We start from the raw sequence: 15,434 nt of genomic DNA, 5'->3' as shown, positions 1-15,434 counted from the left end.
CATAGCCTTTCACTTTCCACCATTTCATATTTAACTCTATCAAATTTTGTAGTAATTTTATGTGATACACAACAACTAAGAAGGATGTATTTTGGAATTTTTCAGAATATATATAGTTTGCACCCCCCAGAGTCAGCTTTGTACATGTAGAAACATATTTAATTGACTATTTTTGCCTGCGAAGGGGCTCAGGGTCAGTCTGATTGGTCATAGTTTCTAATTTGTATACTGGCCTGAATTTTGACCAAGCCATTTTATCTTATGAATATGCTGGGATATAAATCATAGCTTTAGCTGTATATGTGGGGTTGTTCTACTGGATGTTAACCCATTTAGGCCTAAAACGCCTGGAAAAAACACCTTAAAAACCTATGGCCGATTTTAAAAAATACCCCTAAAACCTGAAGTTTTTCTGTAAATTCAGCAACTGTGTCAACGCCTAAATTATTGATATCTCAGCTTCTGTAGCAGATAGAACTCAAAATATATTTTATCTTTGAAATTCTTCCAAAAAAAAAATGTGAAAAGCAGTAATCAAAAAAAAAAAAATTCAACCTTTTATTTTTTCCATATGTGATCATGTCTTCATTGAGAATGTGCAATATAAAACGTTTTCAAAATAAAGAACAAACATTACATAAATAACTATCTGATGATTACTTATTAACAGTATTATTATGCATAATAATGCATATGTCTGTGTTATAAATTGCATACAACCTACCTCCAGATGGCCACAAATCTGTCCCGGGACATATTTTGGAGGAACTGCGTCCTGAAGAGAGGTTTACATACACAGCCCAATAAATGTCTTCATCTCCGTCACAGTCACGGGTGACCACTTTGCCATCTTTGCTCTTGTTGGAGTTTGGTTTGTTTGGTCACTGTACCTATTCGTCTCGGTAACAAGATGCATCCAAAGTTCTTCATTAAAAATATGCTCAAATGCCTGCAGCGGTGTGGCGTCTGCAGGCAAATCAACTTTCACTCCAGGTGTGCGGTTGAAAACACTCCGTGCATTGCGGTGGTAGTTCGATTGGTTCAGCGCGTTCAAAGTCATCATTTTCATCTATACCGTCATCAAAGCCGACACACTCCTCAAAATCACTGCCTTCCGACAACTCTTCTCTGTCAAACTCCTCCATGTTTGCTTGAAAAAAACTTCTTTCTTCTTGCTTGACTTATATGCTCTCCCGGCGTCAATGGTAGAATTACGCAACAGCGCCCCCGGCTTGAATGGTAGAAATGCGGTAATGCTTTCCCGGCCTAAATGGGTTAAACCTCCAACCTCGCCTGAAGTCTGTTTTGGGGTCACTGACATGTGATAAGTCCGTGATTTTGTTTTTGTACTGTGTAATCAAATTGCTTTACTCTATAAAACATACAATGGCTTCCAAAATATTTGTTCTTCTAAAACTTTTCCATGTTTTGTCAAATTTTTTTTTTTTTTTTTTTTTTTTTTTTTTTTTTTTTACAAATACAGGTGCTGGTCATAAAATTAGAATATCACGAAAAAGTAGATTGATTTCAGTAATTCCATTTAAAAAGTGAAACTTGTATATTATATTCATACATTACATACAAACTCATATATTTCAGATGTTTATTTTGTTTAATTTTGATGATTACAAATGACAACAAATGAAAATCTCAAATTCATCATATCAGAAAATTAGAATATTACTGAAGACCAATAAAAACAAAGGATTTATAGAAATGTTGGCCAACTGAAAAGTATGAACATGAAAAGTATGAGCATGTACAGCACTCAGTATTTAGTTGGGCCTCCTTTGGCCTGTATTACTGCAGCAATGCGGCGTGGCATGGAGTCGATCAGTCTGTGGCACTGCTCAGGTGTTATGATAGCCCAGGTTGCTCTAATAGTGGCTTTTAGCTCTTCTGAATTGTTGGGTCTGGTGTATTGCATCTTCTTCTTCACAATACCCCATAGATTTTCTATGGGGTTAAGGTCAGGAGAGTTTGCTGGCCAATTAAGAACAGGGATACCATGGTCCTTCAACCAGGTACTGGTAGCTTTGGCACTGTGTGCAGGTGCCAAGTCCTGTTGGAAAATGAAATCTGCATCTCCAAAAAGTTGGTCAGCTGCAGGAAGCATGAAGTGCTCTAAAACTTCCTGGTATGTGGCTGCGTTGACCCTGGACCTCAGAAAACACAATGGACCAACACCAGCAGATGACATGGCACCCCAAACCATCACTGACTGTGGAAACTTTACACTGGACTTCAAGCAACGTGGATGAAGTGCCTCTCTTCTTTTCCTCCAGACTCTGGGACCTTGATTTCCAAAGGAAATGCAAAATTTACTTTCATCAGAGAACATGACTTTGGACCACTCACCAGCAGTCCAGTCCTGTTTCTCTGTAGCCCAGGCAAGACGCTTCTGACGCTGTCTGTGGTTCAAGAGTGGCTTGACACAAGGAATGCGACAGCAGAAACCCATGTCTTTCATACGTCTGTGTGTGGTGGTTCTTGAAGCACTCACTCCAGCTGCAGTCCACTCTTTGTGAATCTCCCCCACATTTTTGAATGGGTTTTGTTTCACAATCCTCTCCAGGGTGCGGTTATCTCTCTTGCTTGTACACTTTTTTCGACCACATCTTTTCCTTCCCTTCGCCTCTCTATTAATGTGCTTGGACACTGAGCTCTGTGAACAGCCAGCCTCTTTAGCGATGACCTTTTGTGTCTTGCCCTCCTTGTGCAAGGTGTCGATGGTCGTCTTTTGGACAACTGTCAAGTCAGCAGTCTTCCCCATGATTGTGTAGCCTATAGAACTAGACTGAAAGACCATTTAAAGGCTTTTGCAGGTGGTTTGAGTTAATTAGCTGATTAGAGTGTGGCACCAGGGGCCATCAATTTTGAACCTTTTCACAATATTCTAATTTTCTGATATGATGAATTTGAGATTTTCATTTGTTGTCATTTGTAATCATCAAAATTAAACAAAATAAACATCTGAAATATATGAGTTTGTATGTAATGTATGAATATAATATACAAGTTTCACTTTTTAAATGGAATTACTGAAATCAATCTACTTTTTCATGATATTCTAATTTTATGACCAGCACCTGTAAGCTGAAAATTGAATAATGTAAATGCATTCGCCCTCTCTATATCAATATCTTCTAGAACCACTTTTTGCTGCAGTTGCAGCTGCAGGTCTTTTAAGGGATATATGTATCAGCTTTGCACATTTCGTGGCTGAAATTTTTGCCAAGTTTTTGTAAAACAACTAAAGCTTTTCAGATCCTCCCACAGATTCTCAGGGGTATAGGTTTAGACTTAATTGGACAATTCTAACACAGGAATATCTGTTAAAGGAATATGTGGCATAATCTCTGCCAGAGTCTCAGGTCTTTTGCAGACTCCAACAGATTTTTTTGCAGATTGCCCTGCATTTAGTCTATCCATCTTTCCATCAACTCTGAGCATCTGACCTGTCCCTGCTGAAGAGAAACGCTCCCAGAGCATGATGCTGCCACCACCATATTTCACAGTGGGAAAGGTGTGTTCAGAGTGATGTACAGTGTTAGTTCTCCACCACATGTAGAGTTTTGGCCTTTTGGTCTTGTCCGAGCAAAGCACCTTCTTCTGCGTTTGCTGTCTCCAAAATGGCTTCTGGCAAACAGGACTTCTTTTTATTTTCTTTTAATAGTGGCTTTCTTTATATTTGTCCTGTAAATTACTAATAGTTGTCCTGTGATTCCCATGTTCTTAGCTGTAGATTGCAAGGGCCTCTTGGCTTGTTCGGCCTGTTAGTTTAGATAGACGGCCTCTTCTTGATAGGTTTGCAGTTGTTTCATTCTCTTTTCAGGATGATGTGTTGAACAGTGCTTCATGAGATAAAAAGAAAATAATCATTTTCGTCTCAAAACAGCTGTATTTGTACTGAGATTAGTTTGCACACAGGTGAACTCTTATTTAGTCATTAGCAATCATCAGCGAACCTTTGAAGGCAATTGGCTACACTCAGAGAAAAGGGCTAAATACTATTGTAGGCCTCCCTTTTCTGCTTATTTGTAAAGTTGTGTTTCTTCTTTATATAAAATTCTAATTAAATATTTCTATTATGTTTGTGGTTGTAATGTGACAAAATGTGGAAAGGTTCAAGGGGTATGAATATCTTTGCAAGCTGTTGTATTTAACATGAACACAGCTCAGTATGTTTTAAAAGCTCTAACCTCTTTTCTCTTTCAGAGAAAAAAATACATTATGGTATTAAATAAAAATAATCTTTTTAGGAGCAATAAAATAAAAGGGATCAAAAAAGCTGTATTTTTTTGTTTAAAAGCTTTCAGATGAACAGCTTTTTTGGGGTCAGTACAGCCAAAAGCATTATGCGTTTAAGGCGAAGATAATAAATGGTAACAGGGAACATCTTAAAAATACTTATTACCATTGAGTGGTTGAGTGAAGAGCTTTATAGTTTTGTTTTAAATACTACACAGGTACTATTCATGCACTTTCCATTTCAGGAGGAATATAGAAAAAATGTAAATGATAATTTTTACATTTCTTTTAAAAGTGTTGTGAAACTGGTGGTGGTCTTATTAGTAGTTAGGCAAGAGGAAGTGTAGACGGAGAATAGAAAGACGTGCAGCATTTGACATGTGGCTTAAATTTAAAAACTGGGACAGCATTGATAAGGCCTGTAAGCTCTGCATATGCTGTGCTACCACTGAGCCTTGTTCTTCCCTTGAATGTTTATCTCAAAATCTTATCCCTTTCATACTTATACATAGAAACTCGTTAGCAAAGGTTAAAGCTAATACATTGATCCAATTAAGAAGCCTAATAGTTTTAAAAGTTGGGTAACAACCATTGTGTTTTTTGAAAAGATTACATTCCCTAATAGGGAATATGTAGAATTAGGGATCTAAAGATCTTTGATAAAGTGTCGGCTTAATGATTCAATAGATTTATTTCATCCAGCTAATTGATAATTTCTGCTTAGAAAAAAAATAACTTCAATGTTATATTCTAACCTCTGTCTGTTAGAGGGCGCCGCTGCTCATTCTTAAGTGGAGCCTCATTGGTATTTACAAGAGAAATAATGCTAGGGTTGACAGATGGATGCATCAAGAGTCTGGTCTGGGTTTATTCCCACTGTGTAATGGAGACAAGGATAAGGAATGGACTTTATGCATTTGTAAATAACGATCAGTAAACTTTTTAAATTATTATTTTAATGGCTCCCATTTAGCCACACTGCATAGAGCAGTTTTAACTTGCTATTCTCAATAGGTTAGGATGTGGTGATTGATTTTTTTCCCCCATGGTTTCTTGGTTCTCTATATAGGTAATGTCAAAATATAGGTTTAATATCATAAATATAGACATGTAACTTCATTAGACATATCTCTATAGTTTGGATTTGGTTCTAACTTTATTTTTTTAATTTTTGAAGATAAATAGTTCAAAGAGAAAACACACTTTATTTAAATAACTTAAGTGATACACTGTAAGAATGACTTTTGAGTCACACTTTTTGTTGTAACCTTAGCTGCTTCATGTGCTGCAACAACGCCACATGCAAGTACTGCACATGTAAGCCAAACTTAAATTGATGAATTTTTCTTAATACATTTTTCAACAAAAGCTGTATAGATCCGTGGCGGTTATTCATACTTTAGCTCAAGGCTACAGGTAACAAAGCAAACTGAGCTAAAGAGGAACGCCTAAGGTTAAAGTAGTTTTCAAGGCTGCATCAAATTTAAACTCCAGCGCTGCATTTTGTTAAGGTTTTATTAATTAATGATCATAAGTTGGAATATTCCAAACACAACACCAACACAGGGGATGAAAAATTAATGACACATGGATGACACACCAACAGCACAAACATTTTGTTGACTGCAGTTAATGAGGTTGTGCTTTTTCCGACATTCTGTAATTGTCAGGTTTTTGGCATTTGACTAATTTGGTCAGTGGCATGTTTGTTTGTTTGTTTGACCAATTATCAAAGATCAGTTTGAAACACCAATCAGAGTTCTCTGTGATTATATCCCCAGCATTTATCAGTTGGTTAGAATATTATTTTACTAGCAGGTGCTGTTATTCACGTTTGCTAAAGCTCACTTTATGTATTAAGTTTATGAAGTATTTACTTAGTCTTAACAGATACCCTTCATGTTGCAAATTAATCATATTCTTTCAGCGAGAGCTGTGTTTTGACAGCTTGTCTTGTTTTTCTATTTATTTAATTTTATTTCCAATTAACAGCAATCCTCCCGAATGCCTTCTCCGCATCAGCAGCATCTGCACTCCCATCAGCACCACCCTTCGCGCCCGAGAGGACCACCTCCCTTCCAGGAGCATGGGCGCTCCATTCCCCAGCAGCCCCTTCAGCCCCTGATCCCCCCTCACATGGCTCACCGCTCCCCACAGCTGCGGCCCCAGATGGAACAACCACCACCTCGAATGATGAGCTCCCCACCACCTAGTTTCCCTCAGCATCATCAGCAACAGCCCTCTCAGCCCAAAAACATCCACATAAATCCCCACTTCAGAGGACCTGCACAGTCCTCTGTACAAGGTGGGTTAGCTCACCAATCCCACTGTGTCTTTAAATTAACTTTTCCTTTTTAAATTAGCTGCCTTAGACCCTAATAATTGTTTAGTAATTAGAGTTTTTGCTCATTTTCAATTGGCGATGATAGAAATAGGTGCTTTACTTTATTATATATTCTTGAAGTAGATGTTACTATATGATATGAATAAAAATAACTATACCTTTTGAAACTGTGGAAGCACTGGGTATGAAGATGAAGAGATATGGTACCAGGTCATCTGCTGGCGTTCTTTAGAGAAAACTGAAGATACAAAATTGATTTCTTACAATTTGGCTACAGGACAACAGTGCATTTGCAGGCATCCATTTGCATAAAATGACGTTTTTTCTGGACTACAAGGCGCACCTGAAAATTAGACACACAAGCCAAAATTAGGGGAAAACCCTGTTTTGTTCATACCTTAACTGCACTAACTAAAAGCCTCCAGTGCTTTAATTTTTAATTAAAACATGTAAGAGAATATGCACAAAGGAGAATGTCAAGAAAGAGATGGCTGTTTGGGAAACATCCTTTTTATTGACAGTAAAAAAAACAAAAAAAAAACAAGCTACCGCTACATTTTTGGGTTATTTTTTACGTATATGTACGTCTACCTGTAATTGCAAGGACGAAATGGGTACTGTGCTGTTTAAATGAGTAACAAATGTACTGTATAAAAATAAAACACAGCACACCAGAAAAAATAGATTCGGCCTACATTTTGGGCTAAAGTACAGCTTAGGCTTTAACAAGAAGCAAAGTCAGTCATTCATCGCCATTGTCTTCTTTTCCAAGCCACTAAAACCACCAAAATCCTCCTCTTCAGTGTTGGAAACAAACAGACTCAGGGCAGCTTCATCATCACATGCCCTTCTGCCAGGCAAATTACTGCCGTACAACAGCGGAGCAAACCAAAACAAATCCTCTTAAGATATCACAAAATCTATAAAAAAGGCGCATCGTTTGTGAAAAAAAAAGTAGAGACTTATCTTCCAAAAATTACAGTTCTTTGACTTTTGTGATCTCAGAACCAACAAAACAGAAGCTACTCAAACTGTAAATGTTGGATGTAATTTCAGCATAACTGCTTTATTGTAATAGCATCAGAGGTTTATTAAAGGAAATAAATTAACCACAAAAAACATCTAATCATTGTAGATTTAAAGCAGGTTTAGGTATTAAGCAATATCCTTAGCTTTAAACATCCATGCTATAACTGCAAACCTACTGAAAGAGACTGTCCACCTAAATCAGAGCGGACTCCTTTCTAACTTTTTGAGAGCTTTTAGATCTACAGCATCAGTTGATTTCATACAGTTCTGCATTCCATAAACTTGATGTTTAAAAAAATATATATAAGAAGACTTGAATAAGAAGAAGTTAATTTTTTTCACAAGCAACACAGGGGTCACAGTGAAGTTTTGGAGAAGGAGTTTTAGTTTGTTGAAATGGATTTTGAACTTTTAGTAACGTGCAGAAAAAACATATTTGCTGATAAGCAGCATTCCCATAACCCTGGATGCACCAGATCCATTATAAAAGGTAATATTTTGCAGTTGGGATGTTAAAGACTGGATAGGGAAGCTGGTCAGAGTTATTAAAAACCATGAATATTTGTTCTTTCACTTTAAAAGTATGTTTAACTTTATGACGATCAGTCACAGAAATCCCAATAAAATACATTAGATTATAGTGTGATATAAAGAAAAAATAAGACCAAAGGGTGTAGTTCCTCTGTAACAAATTTTGATTCATTTATTTTAGTAATGCCAGCTTTAGGATTTTCAATTTATGTAAAATTCAGAGATATATTTAGGAAGCAGTTTTATGTTTCTGCCACATGTCATTCTTAATGTCCTATAAAAATATCTGTCTAGTTTTGTAAATACTTAGATGTCTTTTATCTGTTTCTCTTAACACCAAATATTTTGTCATCGAGGTTTGGTTATTAGCTGATTGTCCAGGACTAAAAACGTATCAAAGAGAGAATAATAATAAAGCTAAATTTTCATAGTTTTTAGACAAATCGACTAATGGATACAATCTGACTATCTAATAGTAAAATATTTGTTAAAATTAGATTTCTTTTACACCGCAATCTGTATCTCTCATTTTGCTAAATCATCACTTAAGTTTTCATCCATATCATATATGGCCTTTATTTTAGAATAGAATAGAAAAGAATAGAAAATCCCTTTGTTGTCCCACATTGGGGACATTCTGGTGTTTACAGCGGTAAAAAGATTATAGAAAAAAAAAAAGGTCACAAGTGTGGACCATATTTTAATTCCTGTTCAAGATCTCATGGATAAAAGCTGATTTATTCAAAGATCTTTAGGATCTCTAAAGATCCTTGAAGGTTGGGGTTTTCATTCGGTATATTTCTTGAATTTTCTAAAGCATAAAATATGTATTTGAGATCACCAATGGGCTTTAAAGACTGCATGTAATGCAATGATTGTCCTGATTTGATGCATTTTGTTTCTAGACTTGAAAAGAGGTTTGTTAGATGACAAAAGCAGTAAAATAGCCGTTCATCAAACTATGGTGTGCTCATTTCATGACTGTGACAAATAAGCAAAACAGACTAGACTCATGTTCTGTTCCAAATGTACAGAATCCTCTGACATTTGAAAAAAAAAATGTGAGAAAGGAGTCTGAAAAGCAGAAGTTTGAAATCAAATATTGTAGGAACCATTGAAATGCAAAGATATGTAGAATTATGTTACCGTGCTTTAGTGAATGCATTTTTGTATCTTCGATATTTATTTACACCAGTTTAAGTGGAAAAGTTCCAAATACATTTTTGATATGCCGTAAAAAAAAAAAAAAAGAGGTAGTTGCTTCGAAATCAAGCTCATTGAATTATTCGATGGAGGTTAGGAAATGCCAAATACCTTCTTTACTTATTTTTTTATTTATTTAGTTTGGCCTTGAGCTCCCTGTTCCACAACTAGCAATGTATATAAAAAAAAAAAAAGTGTGGTGGGATTTAATATTTTTTGAACCAAGAGCCCTTAGCATAAAGGCATCTCTTCCTCTGTACAAACATTCCCTCTCTCTGCCTACTACCTCTGATTTTCATCATCCACCCCTCCCCCTCCCCTCCTTTTGCCCCTCTCTTCTCATTGCAGTGCCCTTGATGCCTCCTGCTCAGAGCCAATCCAGACCTGCTGTGGGTCCTCAGAGGTTTCCTGTGAGTAGCAGCTGCTCCTCCACCTTCCATTTGCTTCACTTTCTTTCACTAGCCACACGGTCCGTGTCCCTTTATGTTAGAGGAAATATCATTACTTCAATTAGACCAACTGCTCCGGCCAAATAATGTTAAAGAAAATCCGTAAACACTGATAGGAGCTCGGCTGCACGACTGGAAATGCGTGATAGGAGCTTCAGGCAGACGGCTTTTTGAAGGCAGGGGCCGTGGTGACGGGAATTACTTAACAGCTCTTCATGGATGGTTTGGAGCTCAGACAAGCCAGTTTGGCACATAATGGAATTGTGAATACAGGATATACTGCTGGTTAAAATTCACTCCACATGTTTGTGTCCTAGAGAGTCAGAATGGTTCTTAAATGAGATCTGAGCCTGTGAAACATGGTGGTGGATTGATGCTTTTTTCTTCTCCATCTTGGTTGAATGCCATGTCATACAAATGTATCTGATATTAGTGATTTCCTGTAAGAAAGGCCCTCCCATTTCACTTAAAAAGAAACCCTCCCCAAACCTGACAGAAATATCTTTCCAGTCATTACCACATCAAGGAGACCTGCTTGCCCTAAAGTCAGCTGAAGTCCCCTAAGTTACTCCATCCTTTTAGATAATTACGGCCAGGCATCAGGTGTTGCTGCTGCTGACTGACATATTTTGGGAAATTGCATTTTGTATGGATTTATGCAAATTAGCAATCAGAAAATGACTACATCCAATTGCCTTCATGTGGATGTACAAATGAGCTTGGCTGTTTCTCTGGAGATACTCCTAATGAATGGCTGTATTTTTTATTTATCCATTTCTTGTGTCAGAATGATACTACTCTGGTTGCTTTAAAAGAATTTAGCCTCTTATCAGATAGTCAGAGATGTAATGGGGAGAGAATTTAGACAAGTTGGCACACAACAACCCGATGTTGGATTCCCAGCTGTCAGTCACGTTTAGGCTGCCGTTGCCAAGGACACAATTTGAAATGCAGGTGACACACCAGCCGGCAACTTTCCATTTATCAGTGGACATGTGATTACTAGTGATTATCATACATTATCATCCCATCAAATTTAATTGTTTAAAGGCCAGACTAATGGGAGGGTCATAGCCTCCAGTATTAATGCGCTGAATCTTTGCTTGCGGAGACAGGTTTTGAAATATTAATCTTAAAACCAATTAAAGTCATTGTTAGGAATAATTTTTACACCTTTTTAACCACTAAACTTCAGCCTCTAATGAGTGTTTAGTTTATTCAACAAAAGAATTGATCTTTTTGAATTTTGAAGAAAAAAAAAATAGATTGATTGGGGTGTTTTTTTTTTTATGCCTAGCTTTGAAAACATGTCCACGATACAAATCATTATAATCCTACACGATAATCTGCTGGAAAAGGATGCTTGGCTCACTGCCATCCATAACCAGTCATCTCCTGGTGGGTCCTGCTGATTCTGGTGGCTCTTTAGGAGTTGCTAATGAGGTGTGTGAGCAAGAATTAATGTTGCAAAATCATCTGTGCTGAGGGAGATAACAAACCCCAACTAGCCAGTTCATCGTCCTGCTACACTGTGGTCTGTTTGCTACTGTTTTAAGTAGGATTAAATTGAATCTTTGTTATTTTATCATTGTTAGAGCGATGGACTGTAAAACATTACCCTGAGTGTGTTTGGGCAATTTAAAAGGATAGTTACAACTATCGCTTCATTCATGATATAGTCCAAGTCCCCCTTTAGAAGAAAAAAAATGTCTTCTTTTCATCCCCTTATCAAATATAATGATTTAGACCTTTTCTGTTTTTTATTAAAACATGCTTTAATGAAAATTCAAAGCAAATAATAGTGACATTTGAGCTGTTTCAATTGACTAATCCAGTACCTGTTCGAAAAAGGGTAATAAAACATGTTGAATCTCCTTCTGCTACATCTAACTTTAGAAAGAAAACACGATGTATAAAAGCTCAGTAGTTACCTGAAATACATCTTTATTGTTTGAATTAGAACATAACTATGAACTACAAAATACATTCATCATGATGTTTGGCTAAAATGTTGAGATAATAAAAAGCCACAATGTTTCTTCTTAAAACAAAGCCTGTCTGTTAAAGCACTGTAGTTGTAATTGTCAGTAGGAGTAAATATAAGTGGTTTGTTTGAGGCCAGGATGTAAGAGCCTTAAGTTTTACAGAGAAAATGAAGAAGCCTTTGATTTGTTGCAGAGATTGTTTTATGGAGATGCTTCATATAGTCTGCTCATTGATTGGACTGCCAACTTTAGAGAGGGAGAAACGTTAAAAGGGTGATAGAATGCAAAACCAGAGTTTACCTTGTCATAGATGATTAACGATAGTTCAGTGGGTGAAATGGACGTACAGAGAAATTCAAACCCCATAGACACCTCCTTTCTCTGCAAACCTCACAATTCTAAACGTCCACCATAAAACGGGCGAACGAATGAAGCACAGAGTTGACGTCATCTCGGTGATGTTGCCTTATTTGGTTCTGGCCTGTACTTTTATCACGCCCCAAACTTGACATACAGACCAGCTCACTGGTTCACTGGCCCAAGAACATGAATAGAAGTAGATGTAAGACACCAGTTTAGCTGTTTAGACTACAGTTGGATTTACTTCTACAAGAATTACAAAGCAGGCAGTTTCTCTATTGAAAATGATCCAGAACCACGGGCGTAAATGCAGTATTTTTTAGAGAAAAGAGGGATCTGCTAGGTCGCTGACTGGAACCGAGCCATCAGCTCTGGGGCTGGTCCGGGAATCCCGGCGGATAGGGGCAGCGAGTCAGCGGAGGATGGAGGGACCGAACCGGTGACGGTATGCTTCCCTGCCTTACCGTGCTACCGTGAGGCAGGCAGGGGTAAGCACAGGGTCGCCTGTGTCCAGGTTACCGTCACCGGGTCGGTTTTGGTCATTCCGTTCCCCGCTGGCTCCCTCCCCCCATCTGTCGGAGTTCGGTTCTGCTGCGTTGTAGTTGACCAAAATCCCAGAAGATTTTGAAATTCCCCTCTTTAATTTTTTTAGGTAGGTAAAGTAGGACATGTCTGGTCACCCTGCCAGATCAACAATTTGATGTTTCAGTGAGTGAGTGCTTGTTGCTATGATGCGTCTTTGCTCAGCAGCTTCGCTCGTCGTAAACCAACCAATCAGCGCACAGCTCATCTAAATTTTCATGAGCATACCAAAAAAGGAAAAGTTGACGTTTCATTCTAGGGCTTATAACCCGGCTCGCTTTAGGGCTCATAGAACAGCAAATTACACACCCTATTCTGAGACCTTAAGGACCAGCATCAAATACCCTATATAATCATTCTATGACCCCTTTAAATAAGTCTTGATCACTGTGAAATCACTGGTTTGGCTGCATTTTGTGTCCTTGTTTTAGCATTGGTTACAAAGTGACTAATGGATGAACTGTTTGTAAGCACTTCAATAATGCTGCTTTTTTTGTCACTATTAGCTAGTTTATACACAAAGGAAGTTTTTTTTTTTTTTTTTTTTTTTTGCAGCTTTCTCAGACAAGCGCTGTTACAATATAAACCACAATCAAAGTATACATTTTATACAAACCACTAACAAAGCTAAGGCTAGCATTGACTTTGGAGCCTCTCATTTCCACTTACTATTAACTATCGATCTGGTTGTAGCACTCAGAAACTATCCTCACAACTCTGGAGCGTTTAAGAAAAGCAGACATTTTAACTTGTTTTGCAAGATGTTGTAACATCTTTTTTTGCCATGATCTGTGTTCACTGGGCTTATTTTTTGTTCACTTTTATCAAAGCACGTGTTTCCATGTCTGGGTGACACAACGCTTTCAGAAAAAAAAAGGGGGATGAAGGGGAGTTGCAGTTGCCCTTTCCACTATATGATAAGGAAATACTGCGGGTAAACAACTAATTTATTTAAAGATGATTTGTTCTAAAGTAATTGTTTCGTTTTACCAGCAGGTCTCTTTTGGTTTATAGTACAGACGACCCGATACAACTTTTCATTTCTGATACGATACAGATTTGGCACTTTTGAGATCTGACCAATACCGATATTTTTACAATTCGATATCGGCACAAATCATACCTCATTTGAATACCATTTTTGTAGTGTGGAATGTTAGAAAAGGTTTGATCAAGCGATATTACTCACACTGAGAATAGTCAGCAATGATAGATATGAGTACAACTGACCCATTTATTGTTAACCAACAGATTACCCAAACAGAGTCCCAACAGAAATCAGATGGAGAATCTGTGGATGGGTCTAGAGATATTGGTGATCTGTTAAACTTTTACCAGTCAGATGATCCTAATAGGGATTGCAACAAAGATAAATTGGAAAGAAGCGTAACGTAAAGCTTCCAGATGCCAACATATGAATAAATTGATTTTAACGTGACATTTATGCATTTTTTTTTTAACATTTTAGCTCTACATTTTAGTCTTGGCTTTTCTTAAAATAACCTTCTTATTAAAATCAAATGTTCATTATTTATTAGGTGTGTTAACATTTGGCCTTCCTCTAATATATTTGCCCATATTATACCTTCTTAGCTTGGAGCTGTCCCAGCTTCACTCAAATATTGAGCTTTGCAGACGCTATTTTATCAAGGATTAGAAGTGAGAGGATGAGCTGTGGTATTTGAGAGGTATTATACGGACACGAGAGTCCTCATTGTGCAAACCCGTCTGTCTGACCTTTTAGAATAGTATGATTGTGCCCCCTTTGTGATCCCCTGTCTTTGTAAGCTCCTTTGATTAACTTTATGTTAAGCAAGTTTTGGGGACTCTGGCCTTGCTTTTTAACACCTCTTTTCTCTAAATACCTCCATGCGGTGGTTTAGTAAAGATGGATTAGGCCTTGATAGCATCTTAAGTAATTTACAATAGGTTTGGAGAAGGCAAGCAGCCCATTTGTGGAAGTGCCATGTGTTGAATAGGAGGTTAATTTTTCAACAAAGATGGATGTTTAAAGAATAAAGGAGACAGTTATGAAGGGGGATTCAAATTCCAAGGAGGGATTAAATAGTCATCTGTTTTTCTTGGTTAAATTGATTGGATGCAATGCTGTCGACCAGACGAAGTGGTTGAAACAAAGATGAGGGAACCTATTCCCTTCTAAAACACCCGTTCCTCGTTAAGAGGCCGGCTCTTCATTTATATCAATAAAGCCCCAAGAAATATTAATGCAGGTTTGCAGGAATACACGCTGAAGGGTTCCTTTAGTATTGGCATACATATTGATGTTTACAACTTAAGACTCTACGTCTGTTTAATGACCCTGGCACTTCAATTACGCCCAGTGTAATTCTCCTCCAATTCCCTTTATTAGTTAGGTTCTTTTTTTTTTTTTTTTTTTTTTCAATTATCGAGTTTTCAGTCTGGCAAATGATTCATGAGTTTTGTGGGTTTTTCAGGGCCTGGGAGATTTCCAGCCGCACATGCCGGCTAATTTTGGTCCATCCCACCGACTGCCTCATCACATGGAGCCCTTAAGGAACCAGCCACCTCAAGGCCCCCAGGACAGAGAGCCTATATTTATGGGAGGTGAGTCTTAACGCCTAGCCTTGATGAGTGTTACGAAGCTTTCTGAGCATATTGAGCCCCTCTTCATCACCTCTAGCACTATACCTAGAGGGTATGCTGCCAGCTCTCTAGTGT

At 37.6% G+C, this 15,434-nt stretch overlaps 1 protein-coding gene across 3 annotated transcripts in view; it reads left to right on the top strand.

Annotated features, from left to right (window-relative positions):
- The window catches only part of rbm33a (RNA binding motif protein 33a), a 55,241-nt gene that overhangs the window by 23,060 nt on the left and 16,747 nt on the right, over positions 1 to 15,434 (top strand). For 2 of the 3 annotated variants that reach the window (XM_038297947.1, XM_038297945.1), the window contains exons 9-11: positions 6,244 to 6,556; positions 9,707 to 9,768; positions 15,191 to 15,319. In XM_038297947.1, the coding sequence (XP_038153875.1) occupies positions 6,244 to 6,556; positions 9,707 to 9,768; positions 15,191 to 15,319 (504 nt within the window). Of the gene's footprint in view, positions 1 to 6,243; positions 6,557 to 9,706; positions 9,769 to 15,190; positions 15,321 to 15,434 lie in introns of all 3 variants that reach the window. The other variant, XM_038297946.1, reaches the window with a different exon arrangement.

The sequence above is a fragment of the Cyprinodon tularosa genome, unplaced genomic scaffold (genome assembly GCF_016077235.1).
Source record: "Cyprinodon tularosa strain WSP-4 unplaced genomic scaffold, ASM1607723v1 ctg4, whole genome shotgun sequence".
NCBI lineage: Eukaryota > Metazoa > Chordata > Actinopteri > Cyprinodontiformes > Cyprinodontidae > Cyprinodon > Cyprinodon tularosa.
Note: the sequence above shows the minus strand (reverse complement) of the source record. Positions and strands in the feature narration are given on the sequence as shown.